Raw genomic sequence first — 13,786 nt, forward strand, 5'->3', positions numbered from 1 at the left:
CCGTAAGGGAAAACAAATAGAATAAGCTGGAAACAATTTTCCAGGGTTTAGTGAAATAATTCTCCGAGAAGCATAATTTGATTAAAGAGCTCCCAGAGAGACTGACGAGCCAGCTGTATTGTACAACAGATTGAGCAAAGGGTTTCTCAAATAACAAGCACCACAGCAGACGGTAGATGCGGACAATGCAAAGGACACAACACACCCCAATTGGAAAAGTAATAACAATAAAAAGTGCCTGATAAGGCTTAAAACTGAAGATTAGCAACTCCGGGTCTGAGTCACAGTGGGTATTTTTTTAAAGCTGATTACAGAGAGAAGTGACTCAGACGGGGAGAGAATATATTAACTGGGGGAATTTCTTTGGCAGGGCGTGAGCACCAAGGGATCAGGTGGTGGGATGCTTTGGGTTATACCTGTGCATACGAAACAGCGATGGCCATGCCAGTACCCTGCTCTGGCTGTTGCAGGGTTACCATCACTGAACAGATCAGCCGACCCCACACGCCCATACCAGGGTGAATGAGTACAGATACAGAGCCTGTGTAGAGAGCAGCACAGTTTTCAGATACACAGATGGGTGTCCAGGCTCAGCTTGAGTCTCCAGCTCCAACCCTCTCCGCAGGGAAGAAGCTGTACAGACGCACCTGAGCTGCTCAGACCTTGGGTAACAACATGAGTCACAACGGGGATCATGGAGATGGGGCAGCTGAAGATGTTTCTGGGAAGAAAGGCCCCAGGATCACCAATTTCTTAAGGGGGCATGGATGTGAAGTAACTTAATCTAACAACTCTGGTGATGGCCAAGTATTAACAAGCTAAAATCAACCGCACAAAGAACTACAAAGAGACGACAAGGATGAGCAGATTTGATGCTGGCACCAGTGCAGAATGAACGCCAGGGACTTCATGGAGAGGCAGGCCAAGAGAGGATCAGGCCCTGGGAGCATATGGACTGCAGGCTGAACTGCTCCATCCCGAGCATTAATAATGGACTGAAATCTATAATTCTTAATTGTGCTGAATCTTAATGCCCTCATCTAAGGGCCCTGGGATTTTGATGGAGGATCAGCTGGCACAGAAGGTAACGACAGTAAAACACAGTGCGTTTTACTAACCAGGCCGTTCCTTCTCACTTCCCCTTAGAGCCTTCTCCAGACTCCTTCCTCCTGCAATGCTGGCAGGAAAAAGTAATCTGAAGATCCCCTTGTTTATCCCATCTATTTTTCCTATGAGACGGCTGCTTGCTTACGTGGGAAGGACAAGACTCAAGCATGCTTGGAAAGGGCATAAAGACAAGACAGGACAAAAATGGGACTGCTGGCAGATGGAGAAAGGTCTCTCAGACATGCAGGCTCTACCTCCAACTCTTCATCCAGCCCTTGCAAACAGATGCATTTTCTAAATTAACAGGTCTGGCCCTTCATTAACTCCCTTGTTTTGGTACAGCCCCCACCATCCTGTCATTACTGCAGTCAGTATGGAATGGTGCCAGGGCACAAGAGCAGCACGCAGGCACCTGCATCACTCCAGAGCACCCCCAGACCTCCTGGTTCAAGCTCAATCTGAAGCAACCTCTGCTCACCAGAAAGTACTAAGGAATTCTGCAATGCTCTGCTTTCCCAAACCTACCCACACTGGGAATATTCCCAAAGCTCTGGGATGCCCACTGCTCATCAGGTTATGAAGTCACCTACAATCACCGGCCATCCGTCCACTTTGTCTTGCCATTTTGCTTAAGAAAATAATCAAGTTTCCCCCAAATAAAATGCAATGGAATGAGATGGAAAGCGGGTACTGTCCTTGGCACAGCAGATGTACTTAACTGGCTCCTTTTATTTATTTATTTACTTATGCAGAGAAAATGCTTGTTACTGACAAAACCCAAATGCTGATAAGATGATGAGAGGTTTGCATGCTGGTTGATGGTCTCGCTTTCGCTTATCCTGAGTGAATACAAGTATCTGTAACTAAATATTTCCCTTAGGGTACTGATGACTGAGGTATGTTTATTGCATTGAGTGAATTTATATATATAATCAGCACAATAAACATTATTAAATTGTCTGAGTAAAATCAAAGCATGAAACACACAGTCAGTGCTGAATTCTAATGATGCTGAATGCCCATGATTGCATGGGGAAAGGATCTTAACAAGTCTTGATTTGAGCTTTGGCATCCGCCTCACAAATCACACGAAATGTTCTCTCTTTAATAGTGCTGAATATTGATAAATGTCTCTGCACAGCACAACAGGGAAGTTGGTCTCTATTGGCAATCTTTACCAAAGTGTGTTTTTTCCTTCTCTACACTCAAGGGTTTACCCTGAATGATTTAATTATAATTTTCCTTGTGTAAGACAAATTAAAGAGGAGAGTAGGAGTGTCATGCCAAAGCAGATTATTTATCTCCTTAACAGATTGCTGTGCACCAAACCCCAGAGCTGCTGCTGCTGCTGCTACTTACAGAAACTGGGCAAAGTGTGGGACAAAAGCATAGATGTAATATAAATTTAAAGCCCAAATGAATGGAAGCATTAACCCATTATTTATATCTGGAATTGTTTCATTCCTGTGAATGCCATACACACACTGCACCAAGATGCTCTCTGGTCCCTGCCCAGGATCTGTGGATGCCTCCTGCTTTGAATGTACTTTTGCTGTTCAGACATCCCGGGATATCTCTGGCTACCTGTCTGCAATTTCCTTCTTTGCCATAAAGGAGAACTCCTCCTGTCCCTCAGCTCCGAGCATGGCAGCCTCATGCAGCCCTGCAGTGGCCGGTGTCACTGTGACACCAGAGCTGCATCCCTGCAGACTGTGCCGTGCTAAAGTTTCACTGTGCAAAACCATGGGGCCGGGCTCATGGCATGGCAACATGAAGGCAAGTCAAGCAGCCAAGGGCTGTTCCTCCTGCTATTTGAAACCGCTTGTTTATAACCAAAACATGTATTTACCCAAGATGTACAGCAGAACTGCTGCTCGCTTGGTGACTGTTACGCAGGTGTCCCTACTGCTGCTGTGTTCTGCCCAGTGTCTGCTGTCTCGTGGATTTTGAACAGCCTCACAACCTGACCTGTGGGATCAGGAACCCTGTAAAACACAGCCTGAACTGTCCCAGTGACACGTGCCAGAGATGACAGCGATGATAGTAACTCCCACATAACCAACTTGCCTCCTTCAGCCCACTCCTGCTCCAAAGCCCAAGAGGAAGGAGGGGAAACAGCTTTACAGCACACCCTAAAAGTTAATGTTACCTGTATATGATTATTTATTGCTGCTGGGCAGTCGTTATGATGTGGCTGTGCTTAACTGTTAGGACACTTACGGCTTTTACTATGTGCTTTTTATTGTTGTTTAAATCTAAATAAATAGCTCTTGGTCATATCAGACCAAGCTAACAGCCAGTTGCACGGAAGGTACAGGAATAAGAGGGGAGGAAGCCACAAACAAAACCCCTGCCTTGGCCAGTCCAAGCTGCAGACTTGCAGCTTGTGAGATGGAAGGGTGGATATCACACCCCCGTGAGCCCTTCCAGCAGCCTGAGCTGGGGACCACCTTCACGAGTCCTCTCGTATTTGCAAGCTCAGTTGTTGTGCTAAACCTTCTGGGTACAAGAACATGCACAGATTTGTCTCCAAGCCTAGCCGAGTCCATGTGGACCCCCGAGTTTTTCTAGTCTTAACCTCTGCAATCAAAAAATGACCGAAACCCTGCTCATGCCTGTGCTCTCCTTTTTAAGTATGCCAAAATTTCACATTCTGTGTGCTTTCAAATGTACATCTGATGTGGAGCACAGCTCCTCTTTTTCTCATTGCTTGCTCACCACCCCGAACTCCCTGCCTGCACAAAAATACCCTTTCAGAAAGGAAACCTGTGTAACACGTCTCAACAAGAGGAGTTTCTGTGTCATATGAAATCCAGGCAGGCACCACAGTGCCTGATGAGACTGCAACAAAACCCTTAAGTGCATCAGTAGGCATTCTTCTGCGTGTAGTCTCCTGCTCTACTTATGGATAAAGATGTAATTCAATCATTGCAGCAAATGGATGGCATAAACCTTCCACGTACCAAACAAGAGGCAAGATAAAGCAAACCCTGTAGCTCTCTCATTTGTATTCCTAAATATACCTATTTTTGAATTTTGATATTGTAGAGAACTCAATAGATATGTAAGGGAAGAATTATGGCAAGGTTTTATCAACATAAGCACTAAGGATTTAAAGTTTTTTAACTTAAACAATATCAAACAATACTGTGCCATGTTTATGCCTCCCTACTTAATTTATTTGGAACTTTACATATAAAAACACATGTATTGCCTTGTTTGTAGATGCAAATTGCCTCCAGGTCACAATCAAAGGACTCAGGCCATGGATTTCCATTTCTCCTTAATAGTATACACAGAGAAAATTCTTAGTTCAAACCAGATTCCTGTATTTCCACTGCATTTCAAACTTAAGAGCAATGGCACACTGTTTCCCTGGTTAGATTACCACTAGCAGACAGCGCGTGCCTCTGTTCATTGAAAGAAGGTCCATTTCACTGCATGGGTTTTATTTTATACACTAGGTAAGAAAAACATAGATAAAAAACCATATTGATAAGTCATAAACATCTCTTGTTCAGCTCTATGTGCAGCAAAACCAGAATTTAATTGTTTAATAAACACCAAATTGTTTTTAGTATCCCATGTAAGTCTTCATGAAAACCACGTCCTTGACACTTACATGCATTATAAATGTATACACTGATGTTCCCTCACATGTCCTTGCAATGGATGTAAAACGATGCCTTACACACACAGCAGTTCTTTCAGTGTCTGTGCTCTCCTTTCAAATCTGTCTATTCCCAACAGCACTATTTTCTTAATATTAGAAAGATGTAAGAGGTATTTATATAGCTTCCCTATCAATCTACTTTCAGACCACCAGAAATATAAACTCTATAGCTTAAAAATTCCATTATCCTCTTCCTAATGAATGAAAGGAAGACAGAAAGACAAAGCCATCAGCTTCCATAAAATCCACCCTCACTAGTGCCTGCTATAAGATTCTAGATGGGCAAAGGGACTCTCCTGAATGCAAAGAAGCAGTGTCCTCCCCGGGGTACCCACGCCGCACACGTGCTCCCAGAGACCCTCCTCCTCCTCCTCTGCCAACAGCGATGCCGAGGCAGCAGGCACTGGCACCCATGGCTCAAGCTCCTGGGACCGTCTATGTCACTGAAGGCAAAAGTTATGTTATTAGCCATGCCTCAGTGAAATCTGAGGGGGTAAAGAAACAAACCTGCAATAAAGCATCTTTTGGAATACAGCAGAGCCCACACCAAGTAGCACATCAACAGACAACCCCTGATTTAAGCCATTTCTGTCAACAATGCACACCTAGCAAGTATAAATTAACTCACACTTTTGAAAGCCAAACAACACCAGTTAGTCAATTTTAACAGCACTTAGAAAAATCCACGTTGTTTTAGAGAAATCTGGTGAACTCAGGCCTACTCTGTCTTATGAAAGCAGGTAAAGACAGAGCAAAAAAAAATGCAAACATGTCCAACGAGACGGTGCAGTGAAATTTGGCAGAAAAACAGGTTGTACAACAGCCTATACTGACCAACAGATTTTTACTCTCACCTCCAGCCTGCAAACTCAAAGCACATCAAAAGTAACACCACTCGTGATGCAAAACTCAAAAAAACCAGCTTATGCTCGCACGCTTCCCCCAATACACTTATCCAATGCACTTAGCTAACTGTGCCCGCATTGATCCAATTGGCAAGCCATAAAGATCGAAACAAAAGGAGCATATTCTGCCTGGTGGAGACTCTATTAAACCATGCCAAAATCAGACAGAGCAAGACGTGGAGGACAAAACTGTGGCCAACAAGGTTGGCCACTGCTCCCAACCATTTCGGCACATTGTTCAGAGATGGTCACTGGTGGAAACCCCACTGGCACCTACCTCTCCCGTTTAGGAGTGTGGACCGATAGCTGTCCATTAGTTGAGGCGTGTGGGTTGATGATTAAGGAGGTCTTAGACGGCGCAGAGGAGGAGACACAGGTGGTGGACAGATCCAGGCTGCTGTGGTTGTTGCTGGCTGCCTCCTCCGTCGTGTGTGAGCCTGTCACTTCCTTCCAGAGCTGCTGCAGTTCTGTTGGAATCATGCCTGAAACAAACAAATTGGATAATTAAATCAATTAACAGCTAATTCGGCCGTCTTCAAACAGTAATTAAATCAAAGAGTCAGTAAACAAAGCCTAGTGTTAGTTTTGTGTGTGTGTGTACATGTGGTTTTGTGCATGGGTTTTTTTTTTTTTTAATAACTGAAGGCTAATGCTGAACGCCGCCCGTCCTGCTAAATCTTCTGGTGTGATGCCTGCAATACCTGTGTAAGTCAGAGTCTAGGTGTGGGGCACGGGGGTCCAACACAATAGGACACCTGCCCTGAACTCCATGATAAATATTATCATTTTTTGTAATTAAAACTACAGAGGGGCCATTTCTAGAGTCCCTACTCAGGTAGAAACTGCCCCAAGCTCACTGCACAGCAGACAGCAAAGGTGGCCATGGGCTACTCTGCAGGCAGGCAGCGAAGTCGAATTGTTTTAAAAAATATATTATTTATTTTAAAATTTTCCAAGGAAAGCAAATACTTTCCAACCTGTTTTTGAAAGAAAGGATGAGTTTAGGGGGAAAAAAATGCTCAGCTTTATTATGACAACACGAACCACAATATGACTAATTTTATGCTTAAGTTTTAAATGATGACAAATAGCTTTGTTATTAAATACAGTTTTTATTAATCACTTTTAGACATAAATTATGAATTCATATTGTCTTCTTGAAATGCTTTTCAAATTTTAACAGTCAAATTGATTATACTATGATTATTTCATTAACACACCTATCTTTCTCATTAATTTTGGTTTCTCAAACTGCTCACTTAATTGATGGATGTGTCTACTGAAAAACTGTATAAGTTTCTATACAAGTAACACTATTATTACTGTCATTTCTTAGATCAATGTTAATGAGCCATTCATAAGTAAAATGAAAACACAAAATAAGGTTTAAGAAATAATAATAAAAAAAAAATTTAATTGTGCAAAAATGGACGCCGGCCTTAGGATGCAGCATCCGATAAATAAGGCAAGTGAAGACTTTGCAAACTGAAGGCTGGAAGGGGAGCCACACGCGTCATCCTGACACAGGCTCACGCTGAGATCATGCTTTTGGATAAAGCTTATGTTCGTGACATGATCAAACAAGTCAAGTTCCTCTCACTGAAGACTGTTTCAGTGCTCTTTCAGAGAAGGCCATGGGAAAAAATTAGCAGTAGAGACACATCGCTTAAATATTCAGGGGAAAAAAAAAATAATAAAACCCAGTGTCTGTGTGTTTTTAAAGAGGTTTCTCATCACTGTGCTTCCAGATCATCACTTGGATGACTGTTCATTGTTTCAGCGTATCGTAGCGCTGGAGCTATCCTAAGGAAACCTGCCATTTTCTGAGTGTATAGCAGCAGCTCGCACAGGCACGTATCTCACCAAACCTAAGGTATTGGAATAAAAAAAAAAAAAAGGCAGTATGCATTATATTCATTTGAAACACATAATAAAAAATGCCAAGGTCTAAATTTAATTTATTTTTGTCATTTAGAATACAATGGATAGATAATCATCTCAACGTGATCAGCCAAACATCTTTACTTTGCTAAACTGTTAAAGATTTTAATTATGCCAGTGTTGGAGAGCACTGGTCTAATGAGGCGATAGACTCCAGAGAATCTAAGTGGTTAAGAACTGTGAAATGAGTCTGATAGGATTTTTTTATATTCACCGTGGATCGTTTGCATATCAAAGAGGAGTAAATTATTGCACGACAGACCAATAACCTTCCCCGCCTTTCCGAGAGTAGCATTAACAAAAACAGTTGGTCTCCAGTAACAGTTCACTACAAAAAAATGCTAAAATCCTTAAGTATCTGCAATTAATATATATTATAGAAGAGGCTTCAATTTATACATTAAGTGATCAGATATTCGTAGGACGTATCCGTTCCTCTAAAGCCACGTCATCTTCCTTTCATGAGACCCAAATGCCAATTATATTTTGATGGATTTTGTCCCAAATGAGCATTTAGTTATTAGACATATTCAATTATTACTTGTCCCCTGAAATTACACCTCTGAGCAAATTAAACAAAGAAAAAGGTCAGCATACAAGCCTCTGTCCTGTTTTCCTGTATCATGGCTATTATTTTCAAACACCTTGTGAAGTGACAGTCTGGGATGTATTTTTAGCTAACACGCTTGACAGGACTGTCTGTGCACCAACAATTACCTGTGAGCACGGCTGACCCTTACACCACTGTTTACTCAATTGAAACAATAGTGAATAGACTTGTCTGTTGATGATAACATATTGATATGAGACCATATGAGGGGCGACACCTATTTTTATTTTCCAGAATAAGCAAACAGGGGAAGAATAACAGGCCTTTTTTTTTTTTTTTTCCTTCTCTTTATTTGCCACCACCCCCTTATCTGAATTTCTGCAGGTTTTTAATTAGAGACAGAATAGCACCCACTCTCTCTCCTCTTCCTGTCCCCTTTCTCTATAACCTTGCCCTCTCCTCCAGGTGATCCTCTGGATCTACTAATGTTTTATACCAGAGAAAGGCTTGCACCGTTAAAATAATAATATAATATTAATATCTTGCTATAGATTCTCTGAAAGTCAAGGGGTTGGTGTAGCTTTAGATACAAGTCTAACTCCTATCAACAACAACTAAACTGTATATTTAAAGAAAAAAAACCCATGCAGTTGTGTGTGTGGAAAATGCTGGAGATAACAAGGAGGATTTCAGGATGGGTGACATGAAATTAAAGAGTTAACTGTGATGTCATAAACATCTGCACACTACCCATCACTTAAAAATGACCGCTTCTTTGACATGACTTGTTTGACAAAATAAAATACACTCCCCAACACCTCCTCCTCTAAAGTTAGTTCTTTTAGAATAATTCTGGAGAGAATTCCTAACTAACTACTCAAAATGGGTAGTTGGAAGGTACACTCATTGCTCATCCAGCAAAATGGTTAAATAAAATAATAGAACAAATGGTAAAAGCAAGTCAAATAGATCCATGAACACTCGCAATAAATTATGTAATTTACCATTTAACAGCAAGAGCTAAATTTTAAGTCAGATTCCCAGAACCGCACTGCAATTACCCAAGATCGCTACTGCTGGTGCTGCAACTTCATACCTACCAGTAACAGGATTTAGCCCTGAAACTGCCAAATCTACAGGATCAATCAGGCACCCAGATGTCTCAGTACTATTATTTTCACTCACTGGTGATTTGAAGCGTGATTTGCAGTTTCATTTTGCAGGTACTAAAGATCTAGCTCTTGCAGCCCAGAACACTGCTGAAATGTGGCTTATTTTTAAACTACCATTACATACAGATGTAAAATCTAGATTATAGATGTGTCTAAATACAAAGCAACAAAGATTACACAAATATAACATTAAAGGATGTGCTATTTTGTGTAAGACAATAGGCATGCACTAAAAACTAAAATGAAACTAAAATACAGTTTTAAACAATGTATTAGTTCTAAAAACATAACAAAAATTTTACTTTTGAAGTAGCATTCTCTCCTTAGGAACATTTATTACTATTATAGATGCTTAAGAATAAAACTAAAATGCTTTTAACTGAATTCACAGCTACATTTTACTAGAGGGATGACTTTATTTTTTTTTTTATATGCACATTTACAGTATTTGTCTTGGTCTTGCAGACTGTTCTGAAAACAAAAGGGCATGATATTTTTTTTTTTTTTTTTTAAAATAAGAAGTGTCCATTACCAATTACTTTAAACTATAGCCCTGGCTCTTCATTGCATTTTTCAGGACAACTATTCCCCTTCATTATGAAAGAAAATGTAGGCACAGGTTTAAAAAATGTATGTTGTGGGGACAGTTGACAGATTACTGCTCACAGAACTCAATTTCCCAACCCCAGGTATCACCGGCTCAAAGACAAACAGAGTTGCTCAACCTCTTTGTGTCCTTGTACCTCCATACCCAGGTGACCATGTTCAAGCAAGCAGAAAGTTGATTTAAACCTCATAATGACATCAGTTTTAAGCCATCATCTCTCTGATAAAAAAAAAAAAAATATCGTGCTCTATTGCAGCCTGCCTGATTCTGAAGTTATTCTTTCCTCTCACCACTGAGCTCCTGGCTCCAGCTGCCCCAGCGCTCCCAGCTCATTTCTCTGCAAGAACCAGACCTTTCGGCTTATGTTGATGTTGTCCTCAGCGTGCAAGTCGGCACCCCTTAGTTTTTAAATACACTTCTTCACGAGGACTAATAGTTACACTACCCTGCTAACCATATCAATCAATGCCATGACTGCTGAATTACCTACCGGTGTCTCCGATGTGTTACCGCACAGATTACACTTCATGCATCACCACATTCATTTCTTTCACATTACACATGAGCGTGTCTTGTCACTGCCCAATTGCCCTCCCTTGGACAGCTTAACTGATGTACTATACAATGAACCTTAGCGAGCAAACTTAATAGTATAGGAGCTGTGGGAAAAATTAGAGAGGTTGAAGCTTGAGTCCAGTGGGTGTGTGGGAACAGCCAGGGACGCTTCCAACAATAAATCTCGACTGTAATTAATGCACATTACAACATTTTGCAAGTATCACAGGCATTTTGTCCACATAACCCTTTTCCTGGACTCGTTTCATGCCTTCTCCCCATCATGGCACACACCTGCCTTCCTGCACATGAGCATCTGGCTTGTGCACAGGGCTAGTCTAGGGCAGGCGTCCCACTATGGGAGGCTGGAAAGCTAAACTGAGCCTTACAGACAGAGGTGTCAGGTCCCCAAAAAGCTTCACCTCTCAAGATAGGAGTTAGACATCAAACACCTTGGTGGGTCTGGCAAAAATAAGCCTAAATATATCATCCCAGCCACACAGCAAAACAGACTCCACTCTCCAGTTCTGTCTTCCTTTATCCACATGGGTTAATATTCACTAGTCACCTTGTTTTCCTTTTGCACCTACACACAAAAAAGGAGGAGGAAGAACAGAAGCAATTTTGTCCCCTTCTCCCCGATTAACTGAATAGAGCTGAATGTAAACCCATTATATGGTTTAGCAAGTAGCAGCCCTAAGGCAGTTTTGGAAGAGCCCAAATCATTCAACCCGAGCAGACTCAAGATGCTGAGGTGGATGTTTAAATTTATTATGGGGCAAGGGAGGGAAAAGGCATGATTATTCAGAAATACCATCATCATGGTTGAAAGACTTGGTCTTCCATGAGCCACGCCAACTTTGAACAATCTGCCTTAATCACAGCAGCCAGAGCTCAGGCAAGTCTGTTAAAATGTCCCAAGGCTTGCAGACAAGCCCAGTTCTAAAAAAAAAATTAAATTAATTCAAGCCAAGGAGGAAGAAAAAGAATAAAAAAACCCCAGGTATTGTGATGTAAGTAGTTATTGCATTCAATGTATCAACATTTAAAAAAAATAATAGGGATTTCAGCAAAGGAGTAACTTCTTGCAGAGTGCAGGACTGAATAAAGATGTAGGAGGATCTAATTGTCAGTAACACCATTAAAATTAAATGGAGTTCATCCCAATTTCCCTCAGTGTGGAGGAAGGAATGAAGGAATGAAGTTATGATGCACACAGGCAGTGACATGAAGGCTGTGTAAACAGGCACGGAGAGGAGAAACTGCCACCTCTCCCTCTTGGCTCCAGCAAAGGACAATTACATTTCTACAGTTCGGCAGCATGCGGATGAGAGCTCCCCTGTGTCCGGCTTCTCTCCAGCCTGGAACCAGAAAGGGCCCAAATAACACATTGAAAAAGGGAAAGCTGCTCTCACAGGATATATTCTCAGCCATGAACCAAGCACCAAGAATCGATTAAGACGCCTCCTGTGAAGAATTTCAAGCTCAGATTAGTACAAGCAGCAGCTTCAAGGCCGCCAGACCGGCTATAGCTGTGCAAATTGAATCCAAACTCCAAATCGCCTGCCTCCTGCTAGCCAGAGCGGTCCACAATTTCAGCATTGCCCTTTTCAAAAAGTATCTTTACAATGCCCACCCTGCCTGTCAGGACTTTTCTGTGCTTATTATTTTACAAGCCTATGAGATCTCTCTCTCTCTCTCTCACCGAGTGATGATTTTGTGCACGTGTGTGTGCATGCTGTTGTCTTGCCAGACAGCCAGCAGCTCCCAAGCCCCTCACCTACCTTGAGCAAGGGGTTGCAAAGGCAGAGTAGGCTGGCCAGGCTGGATTGTTAGCAGCCCCTGACGCTGCAAAGACAGGAGGTGCTGCTGTTGCAACTGCTGCATCTGTAAGAGCTGCTGCTGGAAGGCCAACTGCTGCGTAGCCACTTGCTGTTGCTGGGGCTGGAAAAGGAAAAGAAAAACGAACAAAAACCCAACATACATTTGTCAATACAGAGCAAAAATAGAAGATATACAGGGCTCCTTGTCTCAACAAACTTCAACTTCTGATCACAGTTACCTGGTGTCGAGGCAAGCTAGCAAGCCCACCACCCCATATCAAATGCCCCAAGGCATGCTAACCCCAGGGCTGCAGTCGATTCCATGGGAATGCTCCAGATGCTCCAGTGGCTGCTTTCATCCTACCTAAATCCCTCCTGCCATCCCAATTAAAAATGTGTGCAGCAGTTCTTGGTCCAGGCTACTGTGTCACCCTGGCCCACGTGGTCGTGTTCTATCCCAGGAGTGGCTGCATTTCAGTGGTGGGTAAAGCAAATGTCACTGGCAGCTGTTAAAGTCCTGGGTAATTCTTTGAGGAAAGAACACGTATAACGTGAGAATCACACCACACGATCACATCACACTTAGATGTAATGAAAAACAACCCTGCACAGTGCTCTGTTTGCTCATGCAAGGGTTGTCTCAACTATTAAGGCAATATGACTGCCTTAATTTATGGTATTTTATATTTACACTCTCTTATTCATCCACCAAGCCTCACCATACTTTGTTATGTTCAGAATTTTTCTGTGCTGTATTTAAGGCTGCTACTTCTGCACTTTGAAATTTTTAATTATTCTCACTAGAAAGAAGATGGAGTTGCTTTACTCCACGGGGATGTGAACCTTGAACCTTCGAGGTGTAAAAGAACATGTTGCTTTTCTCACTACTGTACCCAGAGAAGCTTTTAACTACTCTGTTTATCACTTCTGACATAAATAAATGAGAAAAAATCAGACCTTTGAAGAAGAAAAACTTCATCTAATATTGTTAATTAGCCATGACAAACGATGAAATAACATTGTAAATCTTTCATAGAAACAGCCACTAGATTTTAATTACACACATTCATAATTTAGCAAACAACATCTTACTTGAATGTGAGTGTTTAATATGTACAGTACTCCAGGCTTCAGAGTCCTTAATTTTGTTCAGTTAAGGAAGCCTCTAGGTTTTCCTTCCATGCTCATCTTGTGTTTTATTTGCTTTGTTCTTTAAAACCCATGAAAGGCTTTGCAGTTTGATAAATATCTTTTTATTTATTGTACAATGACAGGAGGAAAACTTTTGTTGTGTAAAACATCAATACATCATGCCAGTGTTTAGCAGTTCCTTGTGCTAGCCAAAAAAAATTAATGTAGATTTCCTTAGTAATTATCTGAGTGATAGAAAGATAATACAGTGCAGTAGTACAATAAATAGAAGGAAATTATCTAATATCCCTAATCTGCTAGG

The 13,786-nt window shown here is 41.6% G+C and overlaps 1 protein-coding gene across 7 annotated transcripts in view; it reads right to left on the minus strand.

Moving 5' to 3' along the window:
• Positions 1-13,786, minus strand: part of FOXP1 (forkhead box P1) — a 387,025-nt gene that overhangs the window by 56,586 nt on the left and 316,653 nt on the right. For all 7 annotated transcript variants that reach the window (XM_069866021.1, XM_069866026.1, XM_069866025.1 and 4 more), the window contains 2 exons: positions 12,295-12,454; positions 5,963-6,167 (listed from right to left, as the gene is read on the minus strand). In XM_069866021.1, the coding sequence (XP_069722122.1) occupies positions 5,963-6,167; positions 12,295-12,454 (365 nt within the window). The remainder of the gene's footprint in view (positions 1-5,962; positions 6,168-12,294; positions 12,455-13,786) is intronic.

The sequence above is a fragment of the Phaenicophaeus curvirostris genome, chromosome 11 (genome assembly GCF_032191515.1).
Source record: "Phaenicophaeus curvirostris isolate KB17595 chromosome 11, BPBGC_Pcur_1.0, whole genome shotgun sequence".
Classification (NCBI taxonomy): domain Eukaryota; kingdom Metazoa; phylum Chordata; class Aves; order Cuculiformes; family Cuculidae; genus Phaenicophaeus; species Phaenicophaeus curvirostris.